Source organism: Typopeltis vanoorti, chromosome 22 (genome assembly GCF_054136105.1).
Source record: "Typopeltis vanoorti isolate ZY-2024b chromosome 22, IOZ_Tvanoo_1.0, whole genome shotgun sequence".
NCBI lineage: Eukaryota > Metazoa > Arthropoda > Arachnida > Uropygi > Thelyphonidae > Typopeltis > Typopeltis vanoorti.
This window is the reverse complement of record NC_143570.1, coordinates 38,482,717-38,501,528: the sequence shown is the minus strand read 5'-3', so window position 1 is coordinate 38,501,528 and position 18,812 is coordinate 38,482,717. Positions and strand designations below refer to the sequence as shown.

General features: G+C 36.4%; 1 protein-coding gene across 1 annotated transcript in view; it reads right to left on the bottom strand.

Annotated features, from left to right (window-relative positions):
- The window catches only part of mRpS31 (mitochondrial ribosomal protein S31), a 115,483-nt gene that overhangs the window by 13,045 nt on the left and 83,626 nt on the right, over nt 1-18,812 (bottom strand). The window contains exons 7-8 of the mRNA XM_090412260.1: nt 17,074-17,238; nt 7,454-7,530 (exon numbers count right to left, since the gene is read on the bottom strand). Coding sequence (XP_090268386.1) covers nt 7,454-7,530; nt 17,074-17,238 — 242 coding nt within the window. The remainder of the gene's footprint in view (nt 1-7,453; nt 7,531-17,073; nt 17,239-18,812) is intronic.

The window sequence follows — 18,812 nt, the reverse complement described above, 5'->3', positions numbered from 1 at the left end:
GGCCCTTCCCTTAATGCATAACATTATACATATCCGCAAGGAGTAAGGTATTTGTGTTTTGCATTATGGGAGATACTGAGATAGGAGTGATGTTAGCTTGGTCCACCTTTGCTACGAGTTGCCCGGTGTTGTAGTACCTTACCCCCGCCCTGAAGATATTTTCAGGTGCAAACTTTGTTTGCTCACACTTGAATAAAGGATTAAACTGAATTTATTATAGTCTAACCAAGTGAAAAATAAACTTTCAACAAGTTGTAACAGTATTTATAACAAGACTGTGTATGATTATTATTTAAGAGAAAATGAAAGGTTTGGTTATGGTTTTCAAACTCTTTTATTTTCTCTTGAATAATAATCATGCACAGTCTTGCCATAAATACTATTACAACTTCTGCACACCACTGCACTGCACTGCACACAGTCAACATTTGCATGTTTATCAGTAGCGAGAGATAATTGTCTAGCTGTATGGGTTAGTATGTAGTGGGGGGATTATGAGAGCCATGTACCTGTAATAGCACTTCACAAAGTTGTAATGCAGCACCTGTTATTTTCAACATGCTAAAAACACCCAGGATCAGTAGGATGTTTGTGTATCAGACTATTATTTCTGACTGCCAAAGAACAGGGTGCTATTGCAAAGCATGTGGCACAGCACCCAGGATTCAGAAGTCATCACCCTGATAGTTTGGTGTGTGTGTGTGGGGGGGGGGGGGTGTATCCAAGTTGCATTTCTGTGAGAAAGGGGGTCAAAACCTCTACCAAAGCATTCCAAGACAACCATGCTGGAACCTGTGGCATGGCCCTGAACAACACCTTGTATCACATATAGGCAGGGAATAGTCCAACAGGACTCACTCCCTAAACACAAGGTGAGGACCACACAACAGTGGTTGGAGACAAATGTGCCTGACCACATATCAACATCTGATTGGCTGTCTGGAAAGTCTCCATCTAAATCCATTGGACTTCAAATTGTGGTTGGATTTGATTGAAAGTGTAGCCTGCAAGAAATGACATCCCAGCATTGCCAGTCTGAAGGCAGATTTGAAACAAGCAGTGGCAGTGTTTCTTTTGGATGTTGTACGTGACATCATCAATATGTGGCCTCACAGACTTCAGGCATGCATGAAAGCAAAAGGGGCCATTTCAAATATTGAGTACTGCAATATGCAAATTATACATGTGGTTTATATGTGCTGAAACTGTACATGATTTACTGATAGCTTAAAGGTTTATGTACTGTTCAAGTATTTATGACCGGACAAGGTATAGTTAAGTCTATTCATCTCTAAAAGCAGCTCAACTTTAATTCTTTTAAAAAATTTCTTATGTATTTTTCTTTTTAATATGATATTTATTTTTTTTAATTATTTTAATATGATATTTATCTGTTTAAAATTAAGTAATTATCACTTCCAGTTTCAAATCTCCTGTATACTCTTGAACCAGCATTAAAATACTTCACCTACATTCCCACATTTCACTACCACTACAGCAATAACACAATCAAAACACTTTTCTTGGGTTTTCTCTCCATTGTGAATTTGTGCACATCTTGATGTCAAAACCTGGTGACGGTAATAACTAGTCCATGTCCATATCCTGAACAGAAATACAGCAGACACTTACTGTTATTAGCTTTCTTCTTTTCTCCAAATTTTCCCAAAATATTTTTATATGCTTGTGATTCATTTCCTATCCTTCTGTTTAGATCTTCAACAAGGACTAGTCTTTCCATTTTTTTTTTTATGTCAGCTGCTTTCTCAAAAGTTCTAAATTTCTTCCTTAGAACCTTCTGTGGCTCCATAGGTAGTAATAAGCGTTAATGTCAGTTTTCATGGACAGAAATATATGGGGTTCCATAGGAACCAACCTTCTAAATGGATATGACACTTGATAGGATATATATATATATCATCATCATCAAATTCCTGACATGTACCCTCAAGGGGTGTACAGGATATGATAGTACTACATGAAAAATTTACATCATTACTAACTTCCTATTTACAATTTTCCTCCAAATCAGTCTGTTACTTGTCAAGACCCCAACATTATCAGATCTTATATTTCTATTGTCTAAGGCACTTTGTACCGTATCAATCCACCTATATCTTGGTCTTCCTCTGGGTCGTTTTCCTGACAACCTGGCAGAGAACACTTGTTTTGCTAATCTTTCCTTGCCCATTCTGTTTAAGTGACTATACCACCTGAGATTAGCTCTGCTAACGCATTCCTGGATGCTGACAATGTCAAGTTCTTTCCTAATATCCTCATTTTTATTATGATATTGCCGTTGATGCCATCTGTTCATGCCTCTAATCTTTTTGAGAACTCTCATATCTGCGGTTTCTAGTCTTTGGTCAAGTGTTTTACTTCTGACCCGGCTCTCAGATCCATAAGTTAAAACTGGTTTGAACACTGTCTTGTATACAGCTAATTTAGTGTTCTGACTAATTTCTCTCTTATTCCATATGAATTTATTCAACTGACTGCCTACCATACCAGCTTTGTTGATTCTGCTCTCTATTTCCATATTTAATTTACCATCTTCAGTAAAAATCGTGCCTTAGTAGCTGAAATGTTTTACTTGTTCCACAGGTTCCCCATTCACAACACAGTTGACATTTTCAACATTTCTACCTATTTTCATTGTCTTTGTCTTTTTAATGCTGACCTTCATATCATATCTATTACAACAGTTATTCAATTTAGTCAGGGAATCTTGCAAACTTGTAGTGGATTTATTTAGAAGTATAACATCGTCTGCATTAAGCAATGATCTGACATTAACATCTCCAATTCTATAATCATGTTTAATACCACTTTCCTTCATAATGTGATCAATATAGATAATGTACATCCTTGTCTCACATCAGATTTAACATTAAACCATCTTCCTGTACTTCCTTCAATTCTAACTGCTGACTTACAACTCAAATAAAGACTATTGCTTGATATAATGCCCCATTGACACCATATAACTGTAGCATATTAAATAGCTTCTCCCTTGGCACCTTGTCATATGCCTTTTCCAGATCGACAAAACTTAAATACAGATCCCTGTTATATTCCCATGCTTTCTCAACTTTTTGTCATAAAGTGAAGATCTGATCCTGACAGCCTCTATTTGGCCTGAATACAGCTTGTTCTTCACCAAGCTTTTCTTCCACAATTCTTCTCAACCGTTTCTCAAGTATACTTGCCAGGAACACTCAGTAGGGAAATACCTCTGTAATTCTCACATTTGGTTTTATTTCCCTTTTTATATATGGGTACTATTAGAGCTCTACTCGAATCATTGGAAATTCGTCCCTCTGTCCAGGCTTTCTAAACTATGCAGCCACTGTAAGACTTATACCACCATACTTCAGCATTTCTGGTCGAATATCATCTACTCCTGCTGCCTTTCCACATTTCAAGCCTTTGATGGCTTTTTCTACTTCAAGTATGGATATGTATTCTTGACTGTATGCCTGTTGAGTGTTTTTTACCACTGTGCTCTCACTGCTTGTTTCATTTAGCAATTTTTCAAAGTAATTATTCCATACTTCAAGGATATCTTTTTCTCCTGTTTTCAAGTCACCATTATCATCTCTAACTCCTTTTATAGCACTCTTTCCTCCATTACTAAGCTTCTTCAACAACCTCCAGAATATCTTACCACCTTCTTGATATTTATTTTCTATGTTCTTGCCAAATTCCTCCCATAACTTTTGTTTAGCTAGTTTTACACAGTGTTTAGCATTCTTGCATTTGTCTCTGTATTCTCTGAGAGCACAAGCTGACTTATTTGCCAGGAACTTTTGATATGCTTTCTTCTTTTCCTTCACTGCCTCTTTAACTTCCTGTGTCCACCATGGAGTTCTGATTTTTTTTCTATCCTTGCAGACAACCTCACGACATGCCTCTCTGGCTGAATCAATCAGGGTTTTCTTCAAGGTTTGCCACTGAATCTCCAAGGTTTGGTTCCTGTTCTCAAACTCTTTCATTTTTTTCTTCAATAATCTTTGTGTATTTTAGTCTACAGTTCACATCTGAGAGCTGCTCAACTTTTATTCGCTTTAAAACTTTCTTACATGTTATTCTTTTCAATATGAAATTCAATTTTATCCTGCTCAAGACTAAATAGTGATCGCTTCCAATTTCAAATCCTCTGTACACTCTAGTGTCCTGCACCAGGGAGAAAACATCACTATCAACAATAACATAGTCAATGAGACTTTTCTTATTCCTTGCCTCTTCTCTCCATGTGAATTTGTGCACATTTTTTATGTTGGAACATGATGTTAGTAATAACCAGTCCATGTCCTGAGCAGAAATCCAACAGGTATTTGCCATTATTATTAGCTTTGCTCTTTTCTCCAAATTTTCCCAAAATATTTTTGTATGTCTCACAATCATTTCCTACTCTGCTATTTAGATCCCCAACAAGGACCAACTTTTCCTTTTTCATTGTGTCAGTTGCTTTTTCTAAAGCCTCAAAAAATTTCTCCACATCTACATTAATAGAACCTTCTGTTGGACCATAGGCACAAATAAATCTCATTGTCCAGTTCCCCATTCTCATATTTGCCCACATTACTCTACTTGAGACTGACTGCCATTCAAGAAGATTAGCCTCGTATTTTGTGTTGAATACTATGGCTGCTCCTTCTTTTCCTTGATTAAATATATATATATATGTAATAAATTTTTTAACTTGGGGATACTGTATATATTAGGGTTACCTAATAATAATAACTTAATAAGAGCCAGTGTAGCTCAGTGGATGTGGCGTTTGCACACCACGGCGCTTGGCCGCATGAAGGAAGACTTGGTTTCAAGTCTAGTCGGCGACTAGAGGAAATTTTTCTAAGCCTTTTTTCGACCGGTTCCCGAGTTAGTCGATCTCTGGCACGGGCAAGCGGGTTTTTCCTCCCGGAAACTCGGGTTTTTCGTCCCGTAAACTCAAGAAAATCGACCATAGAACCGACATTATTTCAGACATTAAATATATTGTGTTAGGGTTAGGGACCACAAGATGGCAGCACATTTGAGCCATCTCTCTTCACTGTGTACCGCTTAATTAGTGATAGCCTTGGGCCATCTATCTCTGATTGGTACCAGTGGAGATTGAACTCCCCACTCAGTCTCCAAAAGTTAGATAGGGCTAAATGGCCTCGCCTACTCCCCGTATACGGGAATAAAAAAGGCATTAGCAAATTTTTTTTTTTTCCTGATAATAACTTAATAATGGTCTTCCACAAGGGTCAGTATTGGCACCCTTACTTTATAACCTATACACATATGACTTGCCTGCTACCATCTCACGCAAGTTCTGTTATGCTGATGACACTGTAATTGCCATTCAACACAAAAACATGAGTCAGGTTGAAGACGTACTTACAAAAGATCTGAAAACTATAGGTGAATATTATAAAAAATGGAGGCTCCAGCTCAATCCAGACAAAACAGAAGTATCAAGCTTTCACCTTAATAATCACATGGCAGATGTCACTTTACATATCTTGTTTGAAGGATGTTTACTACGGCACAATAAGTTCCCAAAGTACTTGGGCGTTACCCTGGACCGCACGCTCTCTTACAAGCAACACCTAACAAACGTTTCTGCTAAGTTAAGAACCCGTAACAACATAATACAAAAACTAATAGGCACGACATGGGGAGCAACAGCCGATAATCTGCAGATTACTGCTCTTGGTCTAGTTTTTTCTGTTGCCGAATATTGCTCACCAGTGTGGCTAAATAGCACACATGTTAAACTTGTTGATAGCCAACTAAATAATACAATGAGACTGATTTCTGGCACAATTAAATCAATGCCCACACACTGGCTTCCAGCTCTTAGTAACATTGTTCTACCGAATCTGCGCAGGACTAAGGCTCTCTTACAGGAGTATAAGAAAATCTTGGAGAACACAGCCCTACCAATACATTTAGATTCCCAGATTTAAGTGTACGACGATTGAGATCAAGACATTCACCACTACAATTAGCCCAACTACTACTACATTCTAACTTTGACTTGAAGCAAAAGTAGCAAGAACTGTGGGAGAGCCATACAGATGACATCACAAAATTTTCTCTCAATGAATTACAAGAAAGTTTTGATGCTTGCTCACACCTCCCATGAAAATCCTGGACTCAGCTTAATAGAATACGAACTGGTCATGGTGTATGTGCAGACATGCTTTTTAAATGGGGTAAACGACCATCCCCGCATTGTGATTGTGGAGCTCAGAGACAAACTGTGAACCATATTGTGACTCAGTGTTATCTCAGAGCATATTCAGGAGACAAATTGGGCTTTTTAAGTGCTACACCCGAAGCTATGAACTATCTGACCAATATGGATGTAACCTTTTAATTTTATTGGTTTTTAAAATGACTTTTAATTTTATATGTTATTAAAGTGTATTGTACTGCATGTTTTGATATTCATGCCATACGATTAAATTAAATAAACCAAGTAATTTTATAAGCTTGGTTATTTAACTCCTAATCCCAAGTATGCAAACAATTAAGTTTGCGCCTGAAACATAGTTCAAGTCTAAAGATGGTACAACACCAGGGCAACTCATTGTAAAGGTGGGTAAAGCTTTGATCACTATTCTTAGTATTTTCCCATAATGTAAAGCACATCTCACTAAAAGATGTATACTGCAATACATTATGGGTGGGGTCACTACCCAGACCGGTTAAATAACCAAGCTTATAAAATTACTTGGTAACCCTAATATACAGTATCCCCAAGTTAAAAAATTTATTACATCTATATCTCCTCCAGAGATTCTTATTAAAAATAAAAACTCCTTGCAACAACTTCTATAGGTAAAGTTGATAAGGCTCTGTATTATCTAAAACCTTGGTATTTAGGGTCTAGCTACTCACTGAGGAGACCTCAAAAAAAGGTTGAAACTGGTCTGGGTAGTGACCCCACCCATAATGTATTGCAGTATACATCTTTTAGTGAGATGTGCTTTACATTATGGGAAAATACTAAGAATAGTGATTAGAGCTTTACCCACCTTTACAATGAGTTGCTCTGGTGTTGTACCATCTTTAGACTTGAACTATGTTTCAAGTGCAAACTTAATTGTTTGCATACTTGGGATTAGGAGTTAAATAACCAAGCTTATAAAATTACATGGTAACCCTAATATATATACAGAGCAATCAAAATTAAAGTATCCCTGTTTAAGGCCTTGTGGAGCACCAACCAATGATCCAAATGCTGCAAAACTTTGTAGGAATACGCTGTATCATATAGAAGCGACATTTGGGGGGGGGGGGGGGTAGAGAGGAAGTAGTTCAAAATTCACTACCATTCAGAAATCACTCAGAAAGCTAAGTCATAAATTAATAGCATATAATTATTAACCAATAGTATAACAAATGTACATAAATGGTAAGTCATAAAAGACAGACTGCAGTGAAAAATTCTTACCTGACTGACTGACTGAGGGTCTGATTGTAAATATGTTTAGCGGTTCTTGTCCAAATATATCAACTCCTTGTTTTTGTCTAAATAAGATATATATCCATAATTAGTTTAGTATTAAATTTTAGAAACAAACAATCTAGTGCCTGAGTGTCTGGTATGAGAATAAAAGAAAATATACTTTTTTTTCCTCCTTTAATCAATGGAAAAAAACCTAGTCTAAACATACATTTCAATAATGATCAAAGAAAGTTGTAACATTAAATTTAGAAGTATATAGCATTTAAAATTATAAATGATTCATTATTTTATATAATTAATCATTTAGAATTAACAAGCATATCCTTGCAAGTGATAGAATGCAGAAATTCATACTTATTTCTTACAGAATGCAGAAATTCATACATTTGTTTACTGGTTTTGTGAACACATCATGAAATTGGTTAACCCTGTTGCTAATCAGTTACAACAGCCATCAACACCTTCCCAACTCCTGTTTTCTAGTGTTACTATACATAGAGTATAACTGTTTAAGTGAATCCCACCCAAAAAGCAGTATATGGTGCATTAGTATTGGGTAAGCTAAGGATTAATAATTCTGAAAACCTGCTCCAGAGACCAAACATAGAACTTCTTCAAAACTTCAGGCTTCCAATAAGTAGAATGACAGTCTCATACTAAACAAAGAAATTCATCTCGCACCTAAAGAACATTCACAAAACATCCACTGCCACAGGGGGATTTAAACCACAGCCTATTATTAAGTGTAGAGTAGCTGCTCTAACTTATCTACCAACCAGGCAACTGTTTGCAAGTGACACACACATATTTCTTTATAAAACGATTAAGTAACTTATCTTTATTAGTAGTAGCAAAACTTGTTTGGAAAATGTTCCTTACTGACTAGCTACAAACTCAGGTGCCCCCTCCCCTCCACATACACATGCTTGACTAGCATCCCACTCTTCAAAAAAAATCAACCGGTACTAGTGACCATCTCTCCTTGAATCATGAGATTAGACAATAATTGCAAGTCCATTTCATTTTTGTATCACCTGCTATTGGCAATATGTGGATGGTCTAAGATCAAACAACCTGACTTATTGTCAGCTACTCTGATCTAAGGAATCATCATCAAATTTCTGATAGATACCACCATTGGGTGGTGTTGTGTCCCAATTTACGATTATTATGCTTTCAACTATCCTTTGAAACTCTACTTGTCTTTATCCAAATCTTATCTATATACGAGATCTCACCCAAACATAAATATTCAAGCTTCTTCTCCCCTTAGTGTCCCTAAATATTTATTTTATAGTGCGCTTTTCAGGACATTTAGTTTAAGATAAAATTCAAAAACAAGGAGTAATTAACAAAATATGTCTGAGTGTGAAACTAATATGCAATCGTGACCTTTATCTCGTAACTTAACAACCCCCCCCCCCCCTGCGTGATTAGTTTCGTACGTTGTTACAAGTGGCGCATTGAGCGGCAATCTCAGACAACTGTATTTTCATTGAAAAAGTTTATTGAACTCTTAAACATGGTACAATTCATTCTTTATCAAATAATACTCAATTCAATACTAAGAATATATAATACAAATTAACACTAGCTAAACACAAGTATTAGGCTAAGATCCTATATGGGAATTGTGATCATAACAGATTCTATACAAACAAACATATATAATCCTAGAACTAGTTAACCCTTTATCTAACCCCTTACTAGTCTGATCACACTATAATTCTGTAATTTCTAGGACGTATATAATCAGTTACTCTAATTTTATTACTAAGACAATATGAATTAAAATTATCCTTTCATTGAGCTAATACACACTTATGACCTTTAAAACTCTCTTAAATGAAATACAATGCACATGCATAAATCTCTAGGCACATGAATACTTATTAATTAATAGTAACAAGCTTATTCTCATTCTAGTCTGACATGTACTAAAGTCCTAATATAATTCTCATTAATCCCTTCAACTGTTCTGGTATTGAACAATGATTACAGTTACATATGATTTGAATTGACATGGGATTCTTACAGTACCTAACATGAACTCTTCTATAACTTATTACTCCTAAGTTCCTTTGGGATTAAGATGGGCTTTCTCGATCTTTACTTTACATGCTTCAATCAAGGACATACATGGGATCATCTATTCTATGGCTGTGAAATTCACCAAGTGGGCATTGACTTCTATATGGATTTCTTTTTCTCGTTACTATCACTGGATGATGAAACAAACTGACATTATCTTCTTTCTTTTAACTAAACGGCATCCCTCATTTCTTACAATAGGAACACGGAATCGAGATCCCGCACACTTTGTTTCCTTATCGTGTCGGACGGAGAAAACTCCTTACGCTTCACTCAGGAAAACCGCGTGAGACCTATACGAAGACTCGTGAAGAAAACTCTCAGGAAAAAAGCCTCGTGGGGGGGGGGGGGTCTCATAACCCTTTTATATGATGATCCTACCAGCACCTTCTTCAAGCTCTTTTCTTACCCCCTTTACTGGAGTTGATTTCACTGACCAATTAGAGTGGCGTTTTTCTGCCAAAACATCCTGCAGTCCGTGTGCACGCGACTGACACGTGACGAAGTCTCAATTCGAGAGTTATGCCCTTAAGCTTTAGTTTTTTTTTTTTGTCTAAGCTAACCTCTATGTCATCTATACTAGATTAATCCCCTTTCCAAAATTTTTTAAGAATTAACTCGAATCTTTAATCTCTTATTTCAAGTGTAAAAAACTAGCCTTTCACATACAAAATCCTATGACTAATCTTCTTTGCTTTACTTAACCTTATTTTATCATATCACAACTGTAATAAATTCCCCTCCCCTTTTTTATTTAGTTCAACAAACAATTTCAGCTATATTTTTCACGTTGATGCAAGCATAATTTTCTTTCTTTTTATTTTGTGTATTCGTTACTTTCAAAGGCTCTTAACGATATCTGCTTAGGAACAAGCTTGCTTACTTATTTATACAGGGTTTTTATTTCTTCTCTTGCTACATCATGATAACTGAAATTTTCACATTCTTAAGTTATCAGGGTGTGTAACAGTGGTGTATCTATCAGAAATTAAAATATTTTTAAAATTCATTTAAAATATTATACGTGTGTGGACTAAGATTAGAAAAGCTGGTTTCCTTGCCTTTGAGATTAAAATTAAACATATTCCAACTTTTCATATTCTCCATCTCCTTACCATCCTTCAATTGGGTAGTAACAATCTAGTCACCTTCGATGCTTCTGAAACACAATTTTGTCTTTTTTTCTCTGAAAAATAAATACCTTAGTTCTTCTCCCCTTACCTCTTTGATAACGCTTAACTCTCTTCTCAGACTGACCCTTAACCTTTGCTGACATAAACATATCACTTCTACAGCTCCCAGCTTCCAAAAAACTTGGAAGATGTACAGTCTTCTAATTGTACAAATTCACCCAACCTTGGAATACTGCTCTCATGTTTGGGACAGTACTCCAAAAATATCACCAAAAATTTTGATACTGTACAAAAGGCAATTTTTCTAATTAACGATTATATTCTAGAAGACTCTCTCCAACTACTTTCTCAGAGATTATCAGTTTCCACACTGTCTTTTCTACAGATATTTCTAGAACTATTCTATCAAATATTCGATCCAGATATTTCTAGATCATTCAGCAGAACTGGCATTCATAATTTTCTCTATTTCTCCTGAACCCAAAATTACATGAGCAGCAGCTGCCCAACATCCTTTTACAGTTGAAATGCTAATCTATTAAACTCATTCGTTTTTCATTTCATCTACCTGTTCTTTGGAATAGCATTCTCCTTGAAGTATTATTTCCCAAAGACTAAAACCTCCAGCTCTTCCAAAGAATATCAATAAATTACTTTTATCTGAACCCCTACACACACACAGCACTCATTTGCTATAGGTTTTGCCGCCTCTCATCTGTAAAGTGATCAACACACACACACAAAATATTACATGCCTAGAGGAAGAGGACTAAAAATAAGTTATATTTTTAAATTCTATGTATTAAAATATACAGACCCCCACCTCTTTTCATCCTAGTCACAAACATCTGGTTGACCATGTTATTCTGGTTCGAATGATTTGAAAGGAGAAAAGTATGGTATGAGGGAGGACATTAAAGAGTTACTGAAAGTAGCAAAAAAAAAGAGTGAGAGAGTTAAGATAGTGAGTCTATTGCAGTGGTATGACAAAACTGAATTGAGGAGGAGGTCCATAATAGTGAAGTCATATAGATGAGTTAATGCATAGGTTATTCAGAAGGAATGATGTGAAATTTGTGGATGTGTGGAGTGAGTTTGACAGACAAAAGGACTTATATAGGAATGAGGCTTGCATATGAATGAATTTGGTGCGTTGAGTCTGGAGTGTTGTTGAATGAAGTGAAAGCAGATATCCAAAATCAGGAAACTAGAGCATTGGTGGGGGCAGGGGGAGAAGAAGCTGTTGAGCAAGTACAGATACCAGTGAGCCAGCTGTTAATACCACTGGTAGCAAATGAGAATGGAATAGTTAGTATAAAGGACAGCAGTGGGCCTAAGGGGCTATTGCGCTTTATGTACACTAATGCCAGGAGCATTCAGAACAAGAGAGCCAAGATAATTTTTGGCCAAGATGATCTAACTAATTTTGCAATTAGTTAATTCATCTTGGCCAAAGGTTATTGGCATTAGTGAGCCATGGCTGACAGAAGATGATATAGTTAGTGGGACAGAACGTGAAGGGCATTCTGTCCCACTAACATTCAAGGAGGTATTCAAGTATATTCAAGGAGGATAGAGAGAAAAGAATGGTGGGGGGGGGGGGTGAGTATTATTAATTGACAGCCATCATCAAATTCCTGATATATACCCTCAAAGGGTGTACAGGATATGATATTACTACATGAAAAATTACATCATTACTAACTTCCTATCTACAATTTTCCTCCAAATCAGTCAGTTACCTGTCAAGACTCTGACATTATCAGATCTTAAGGGTCAAAGCTATATAACTGAGAGGAGACCTCCACATAGCCTTTAAAGGAAGGCGGAGAACCGATCAGGGATTCTGACCTAATGTCCAATCCTCACCTTCTCATGGTGAGGATTGTATGATGGGGATATCTACCTTCACATCTACCTGGATACCGAATGAACGATGATGGGCTGGCAATTTGGGATTTAGCCGCCCAAATTGTATTCTTATTGGCTTAAACCAAAATAAAAATTAATTGATAACCAATGAACTGTAACCAAAGAGTATGAATCCAACTGAGGCCAGTGAAAATAGCACATTTGAGGCCATCTGATGTGAGATAGTGGCCATAAGAACAAAATACACAGTTGCTTGCATCTATAGACCAGGGGATGTAAAGGATAATGGGGATAGTATCTGCATACTATCCCCATCATCCAAATAAGCTCGATGAATGGAAGGTGAGTAATTACTATGAGAAAGATTGGAAGGATCAAAAGGACACGTGGGAGGAAGGAAATGTAATTTATGTAGTTACCTAAGGAATAATTATCTGAGACAGCGTGTGATGAAATGTACTAGAGGTCTGAGAGTGCTAGGTCTAGTAACTGCATCAGATAATTTGTTCGTAACCAATATGACCACATTGCCACTGCTTGGTGACAGTGATCATATGGTCTTGACCTGAGAGGTGGCTAAATGTGTCGGATTTTCAGTTAGGAGAGGGGGGGGGGGAAGTATGTGGATTTACAGGACTGGTAAGTATGACTAGCTTAGGAGATTGCTTGGATCAGTGCCATCTGGATGTTAATAGCATGTGGAAAGTGGCAAAGGAGTGTTTGAGGGAAGTAATAGCAGATTCATAATAGAGTCAGGAAAATAAATCAAGTGGGAATTAAAGGGATGAATACCACCATTAAGCTAGCACTACAAGAAAAAAAAATTTGTATAGGGAATTCAGGGAGAAAAGTGACCAGCAGGCACATGAGCAGTACAAAGCACAGGCCAGAAAGAACCAGTGTGGTAAGAAAAGCAAACACAGAGTATGAAATGAAATTAGCAGTACGGGCCAAAGATAATCTCAAAGATTTCTTTCAGTATATTGCAAGCAAAAGGAAGAATGTTTATAGCAGAATTATTTTAATGAATGATGATAGCAGGGAGGTAACTGAACCAGGCACAAAATAGTAGAATTACTAAGTGAACACTCTGCACTCTGGAGATGCATAGCATATTACAGAACCTTGATGTGAATACAGATATGGGATTCCCTGGCACCTTCTCACGAAACTCGTGAGAAGGTGCCAGGGAATTGGCAGTGCCTTTGATCACATTGTTTAATCGAAGTCTCAGCTCTGGGTTGCTCCCAAGAGGATAAAAAAAGGAAAATAGTTCCACTGTATAAAGGAGACTCCAAGACTGATGTAGCAAATTACTGACTGATCAGCATATCAGAAGTCATACTCAAGGTACTGGAGAAGTTGGTCAAGAGCAAAATAGGAATGGATAGACAGAACTAAAATACTGCATGGGGGTGGGGGCAGCATGGTTTTGGGGAGGGTAGGTCATGCCTCAGTAACCTGCTCACATTTTATAATACAGTGACAACCAGTGGTGAGCTATAAGGGGCTCGCGCGAGCCCTTTTGTTAAATTTTTCTCAAATTTGTGAGCCCCCTTGTTCTTCTTGTTTAATAATCTTGTAGAACTAGAAAATACCACTGTATTTTCTAGTTCTACAAGAACTTTCTTGTAGAACTGGATTTTCTGATAACTATTTAAAAAATCATTTCATTGCATTTTGTTCTGATGGTTAGGAAATAAATCAGGCGTTGCAATCAAACTTCTACAAAAATTTCCCAACGTTGTGATTTGCCATTGTGCTCATCGTTTACACTTAATAGACGATTCGATAAAAAACATTAAAGAAATAAATCATTTTGAAATATTTATGGATAAATTATATGCTTTTTATCATCAATCACCAAAAAATCAACGAGAATTAAATATGATTGCAAAAGACCTTGATATCGAAATTTTAAAGATCAGCATTGTGTTTGGACCACAATGGGCAGCTTGCAGTTTACGAATGGCTCTTGCTTTGTGGAGAAATTACCCAGCTTTATGCAAGCATTTTGCATCGAACGATAAATATAAAGGCTTTTTAAACCGACTTCTCAATTTGAAATTTTTAAAAGATCTAGCATTAATGATTGATATCCTACAGGAATTATCATATCTGTCAGAACCTCTACAAAGTCGCAATATAAGTATTATAAGGACTAAGTTAGGCCTCTTTTTTTTTTCTTTTTTTGCTCGACGATGCGAGCCCTTTGTTAAAATTTCCATAGCTCACCACTGGTGACAACTGAGTTGGATCAAGGTTATCAGTTGACAGTGATATTGCTGGACTTTGCAAACGCCTTTGACACGATACCACATTGAATTCTAATCAGCAAACTGCAGCACATGGGGATGGATATAGGATTGGTGAGGTAGATAGGAGGAAGACTGTTGAGAGAGAGATATTAGAGAGTAGTTTATTCAGGAGTAGAGTCCAAAAGAAAGCCTGCGACTAGGGGTGTGCCACAGGGTTCTGTTCTTGGACCGCTACTGTTTAATTTGTACATTAACAATATAGGAAAGAATCTGAGAGGAACTGTTCAATTATTTACTGATGATGCAAAGTTGGGTAGAGCAACAGTTAATACAGATGATGTCAAAATTTTGCAGGATGATTTGCAGACTTAGAAAAGGAGAATGGATGTCAAATTAATGTAGAAAAGTGTAAGGTTATGCATTTTGGGATGAAAAGATTACCAGCTGCCACATTGATGAAACTGTACTCCAGAAAATTGATGAAGCCAGCGATTTGGGGGTGTTAATGGATAAGGAGTTAAAGTTCAGGGGGAATATTGCAAAAGTGGCTAAAGCAGCTCATCAGATTACTTGGTTACTGAAGAATACCCCCAACAAGCAGGTTATTATATCTTTTTATAGAGCTTTGGTAAGATCCCTGTCTTGACCTTTTCCTCATCCCCAGGTCACCTGGATTTCCTGGGGATGAGGAAAAGGTGGAGAGGATCCAGAGTAAAGTGATCAAGATGGTAGCAGGTCTATGAAATGAACCCTATAAGGATAGGTTGAAGATTTGTGGGTTACAGAAATTGGTTGACAGGCAGAAAACTGGTGATGTGATTAAACCAAACAAATTACTGCAAGGTTTATACAAAATTAACAAGGATATTTTTCAGAAGAGGTCTGGTGATGGGATAACTAAGGGCCACCCTTGGAAACTGAGCAAGAGTGTAGTCAACAGGGGCATCAGGACAAGATTTTTTGCTTGGAGAATGGTGGATGAGTGGAATAGGTTGCCAGAGTCTGCTTGGGTGCCATGACTATGAATGAGCTCTAAACAAAGTATGATAGATACTGTACAAATATTGGATAGTGCATGGCATGATGTTTAGGGCCTCCCTTAATGAGTCTAAAGATTCCATAGTGTAGACCAGTGTTTCTCAAACTTTTTTCGACTACGGAACACTTCACAAATCCTGAAATTTTCACAGAACATCTTGGTTATTTTGTAATGTATAAATTAATTGGTAATTTAGCTGATTTTGTATTATTAATCAATAATTGATAATTAATTATTAATTAATTAAGCATCGATTAACCACCATTAAATTAATTTAAAAATGACAAATTCCAGAACTTCTCGCAGAACACTTATTTACCTTCCGCAGAACACCAGTTAAGAACCACTGGTGTAGACCATAATAATAATTATTATTATGGTTAAATATTATTATTATTATTATTATTATGCCTATGAAATTAAACAATAGTACAAAAAGTAAAGTAGCATAATAGGAAGGGCTACTTGTATTAGCCCTAAACTAGCAGTACACAAGACAGCATTCAAGCCAGTTTTAAGTAATGGATCTGAGAGTTGGGTTAGTAATAAAGCACATGATCAAAGATAGAGACCACAGATATGAGGATTCTGAGAAAAATTAGGAGAGTGAATCGATAGTAGAATTATATTAAAAATGAAGACATTAGGAAGGAACTTGGCATTGTTTGCATTCAAGAATGTGTAGGCAGAGCAATATAAAGCGGTATGGCTAGTTAAATAGAATGGGTGAGGAGAAATTAGCAAAACAGGTGTTTGATGCCAAGATGGCAAGAAAAGGACTCAGAGGAAGACCAAAGTTTAGCTGGACTGATTCAGTCAGAAGTATCTTAGAAGAACAAAATGTTAGATTCGATAATATTGGAGTGCTGACAAGTGACAGACTAATTTGGAGGAAAATTTTAATACATTAGTAATAATGTAAACTGAATCATGTAGCACTGTAATCATAGTAGCCTAAACACCCCTTAAAAGAACATATCAGGAAATTTATGATTATGAGTTTTTTGTATTGCTGTATTTAATCATAAAACTTTATGAAGCATAATAAGCATGACCTGGAGTTACATTAAAGGCACTTTTATTATTTTATTATAACTTATATAATGGTTTATAAAAAGAGAGAGAGAGATCAGGAAGCATATATCTCAGTTGCAAGACTTGCTGCTAAACTTTTAAGCATGATCAAGCAAACAATCTGTTTTAAATCCTTACCTTGGTGACAAGCGTGTTTTAATTTTCTTCTTAAAATCAGCTAAATGCACTTTGCTTGCAGTATCATCATATGGTTCAGGCACTACTTTTGCATCAACTTTTGAGGCAATTTCCATAGACTGTGTAGGTTTTGTCCTGTCAATCTTCATGCCAACAAATATATCACTAAATTAAAAAAATTAAAATGTTATGACACACTGATTTCACTATCGGTCCAAGAATAATAATATTAGTAATTTTTACAGTACACAATTTTTAATATTCTAACTTAAATTCATTTATAGTCATCCCTTGACTTATGTCAGGGTTCCATTCCATCTGGCAGGACATAAGTCGATACATTATATCAACAGTTATAGATGTTAGGGACTTAGCTGTAATAAGTATACTGTCATTTCAATTTTTAAACCCTATAAAACTGTACTGTGCATTACTATAAAACAGGAGAATAATCACCCTAATCTTTCTCCACAATCACATCTTCATTACCTTCCCTATTGGAAGGATTATGCTGTAGCTCTCTTGGTGTAACCTTTGTTTTTTTGGTGAAAATGTCCAATATGCTTTAAGTATTCCTCTTCTTTTCATCATAAATTTGTTTATAGCAAACAAATGCATCATGTACTTTCCTTCCAACTAATAAGCATTGTTCAACATTGGGGTCCATGTTTTCAGCCATTTTGAGAACATCGGCTAACTGCAAAGAATATTTCTGCAAGACCCTTGACTGTGAATTGTTTAACTACTTTGTTGTTTCTGTTTTCCTTCTTCTTTTTCTCGTTCTTCCTCTTCTGCAACATGTTCCTCCAGTTCGACCAATTCTTCACTGTGAACTCTTCAGGGATACTTTCTATGAGTCGAATTATGTCATCTTCATTCATTTCGAGATGCAGATTGTTTGCTAGACCCACTATTTCTTCACTCAATTTATAAAATTGAGTGAAGAAATAAGTGGGCAAAACTTTCAATGTGTACAAACTTTTTAATGTCTTTTTCCATATGCCACTCATACATTGAGAGGTCACTTTGTCCCAAGCCACAGCAATATTTTTAATAGAATGTTAAATGCTTTCCAGAATTGCATGAGCATCTGATTTCCTTCAGTGGCAGAAATGGCTTGTGAAAAAGTTCTCCGTAAATAATAAGCCTTAAAAACTTGCAAGAACTCCCTGATCCATCGGTTGGATCAATGAAATAGTGTTTGGAGGGAGAAACTTGATCTTGGGGTGAAGATCATCAATGTAAGGTGGATGATCTGGAACATTATCTGGAATTAATAAAATTTTAAATTCTACATTTGCTTTCACACAACAGCTTTCTATTTCACTCACATAACAGTTAATCAAGGCATTCTTAACAATTTTCAGTCATCCATGACTTCTTATTGCTCCGATAATGAACGGGAAGAGTATGCTTCCTAATGTTTTTGAAGGCTCATGGATTCTCACTGTGCCATGTCACAAATAGTTTGTTTATATCCAGCCCTATTATCCCCTAACAGAATCGTAATATGGTCTTTAAGAGCTTTGAAACCGGGCATAGATTTTAGATTTTTGTGGATGAATGTCTGCTCGGGAATTTTTTTCCAAAACAAGGAGGTCTCATCCATATTAATTATTTGCTGTGGCAAATAATTTTCCTCCGTAATAATTTTATCTAATTTCTTCACAAACTCCTTGGCAGCCTTCTCATCAGCACTTGAAGATTCACCATACATTTTCACATTATGTAGTGCAAAA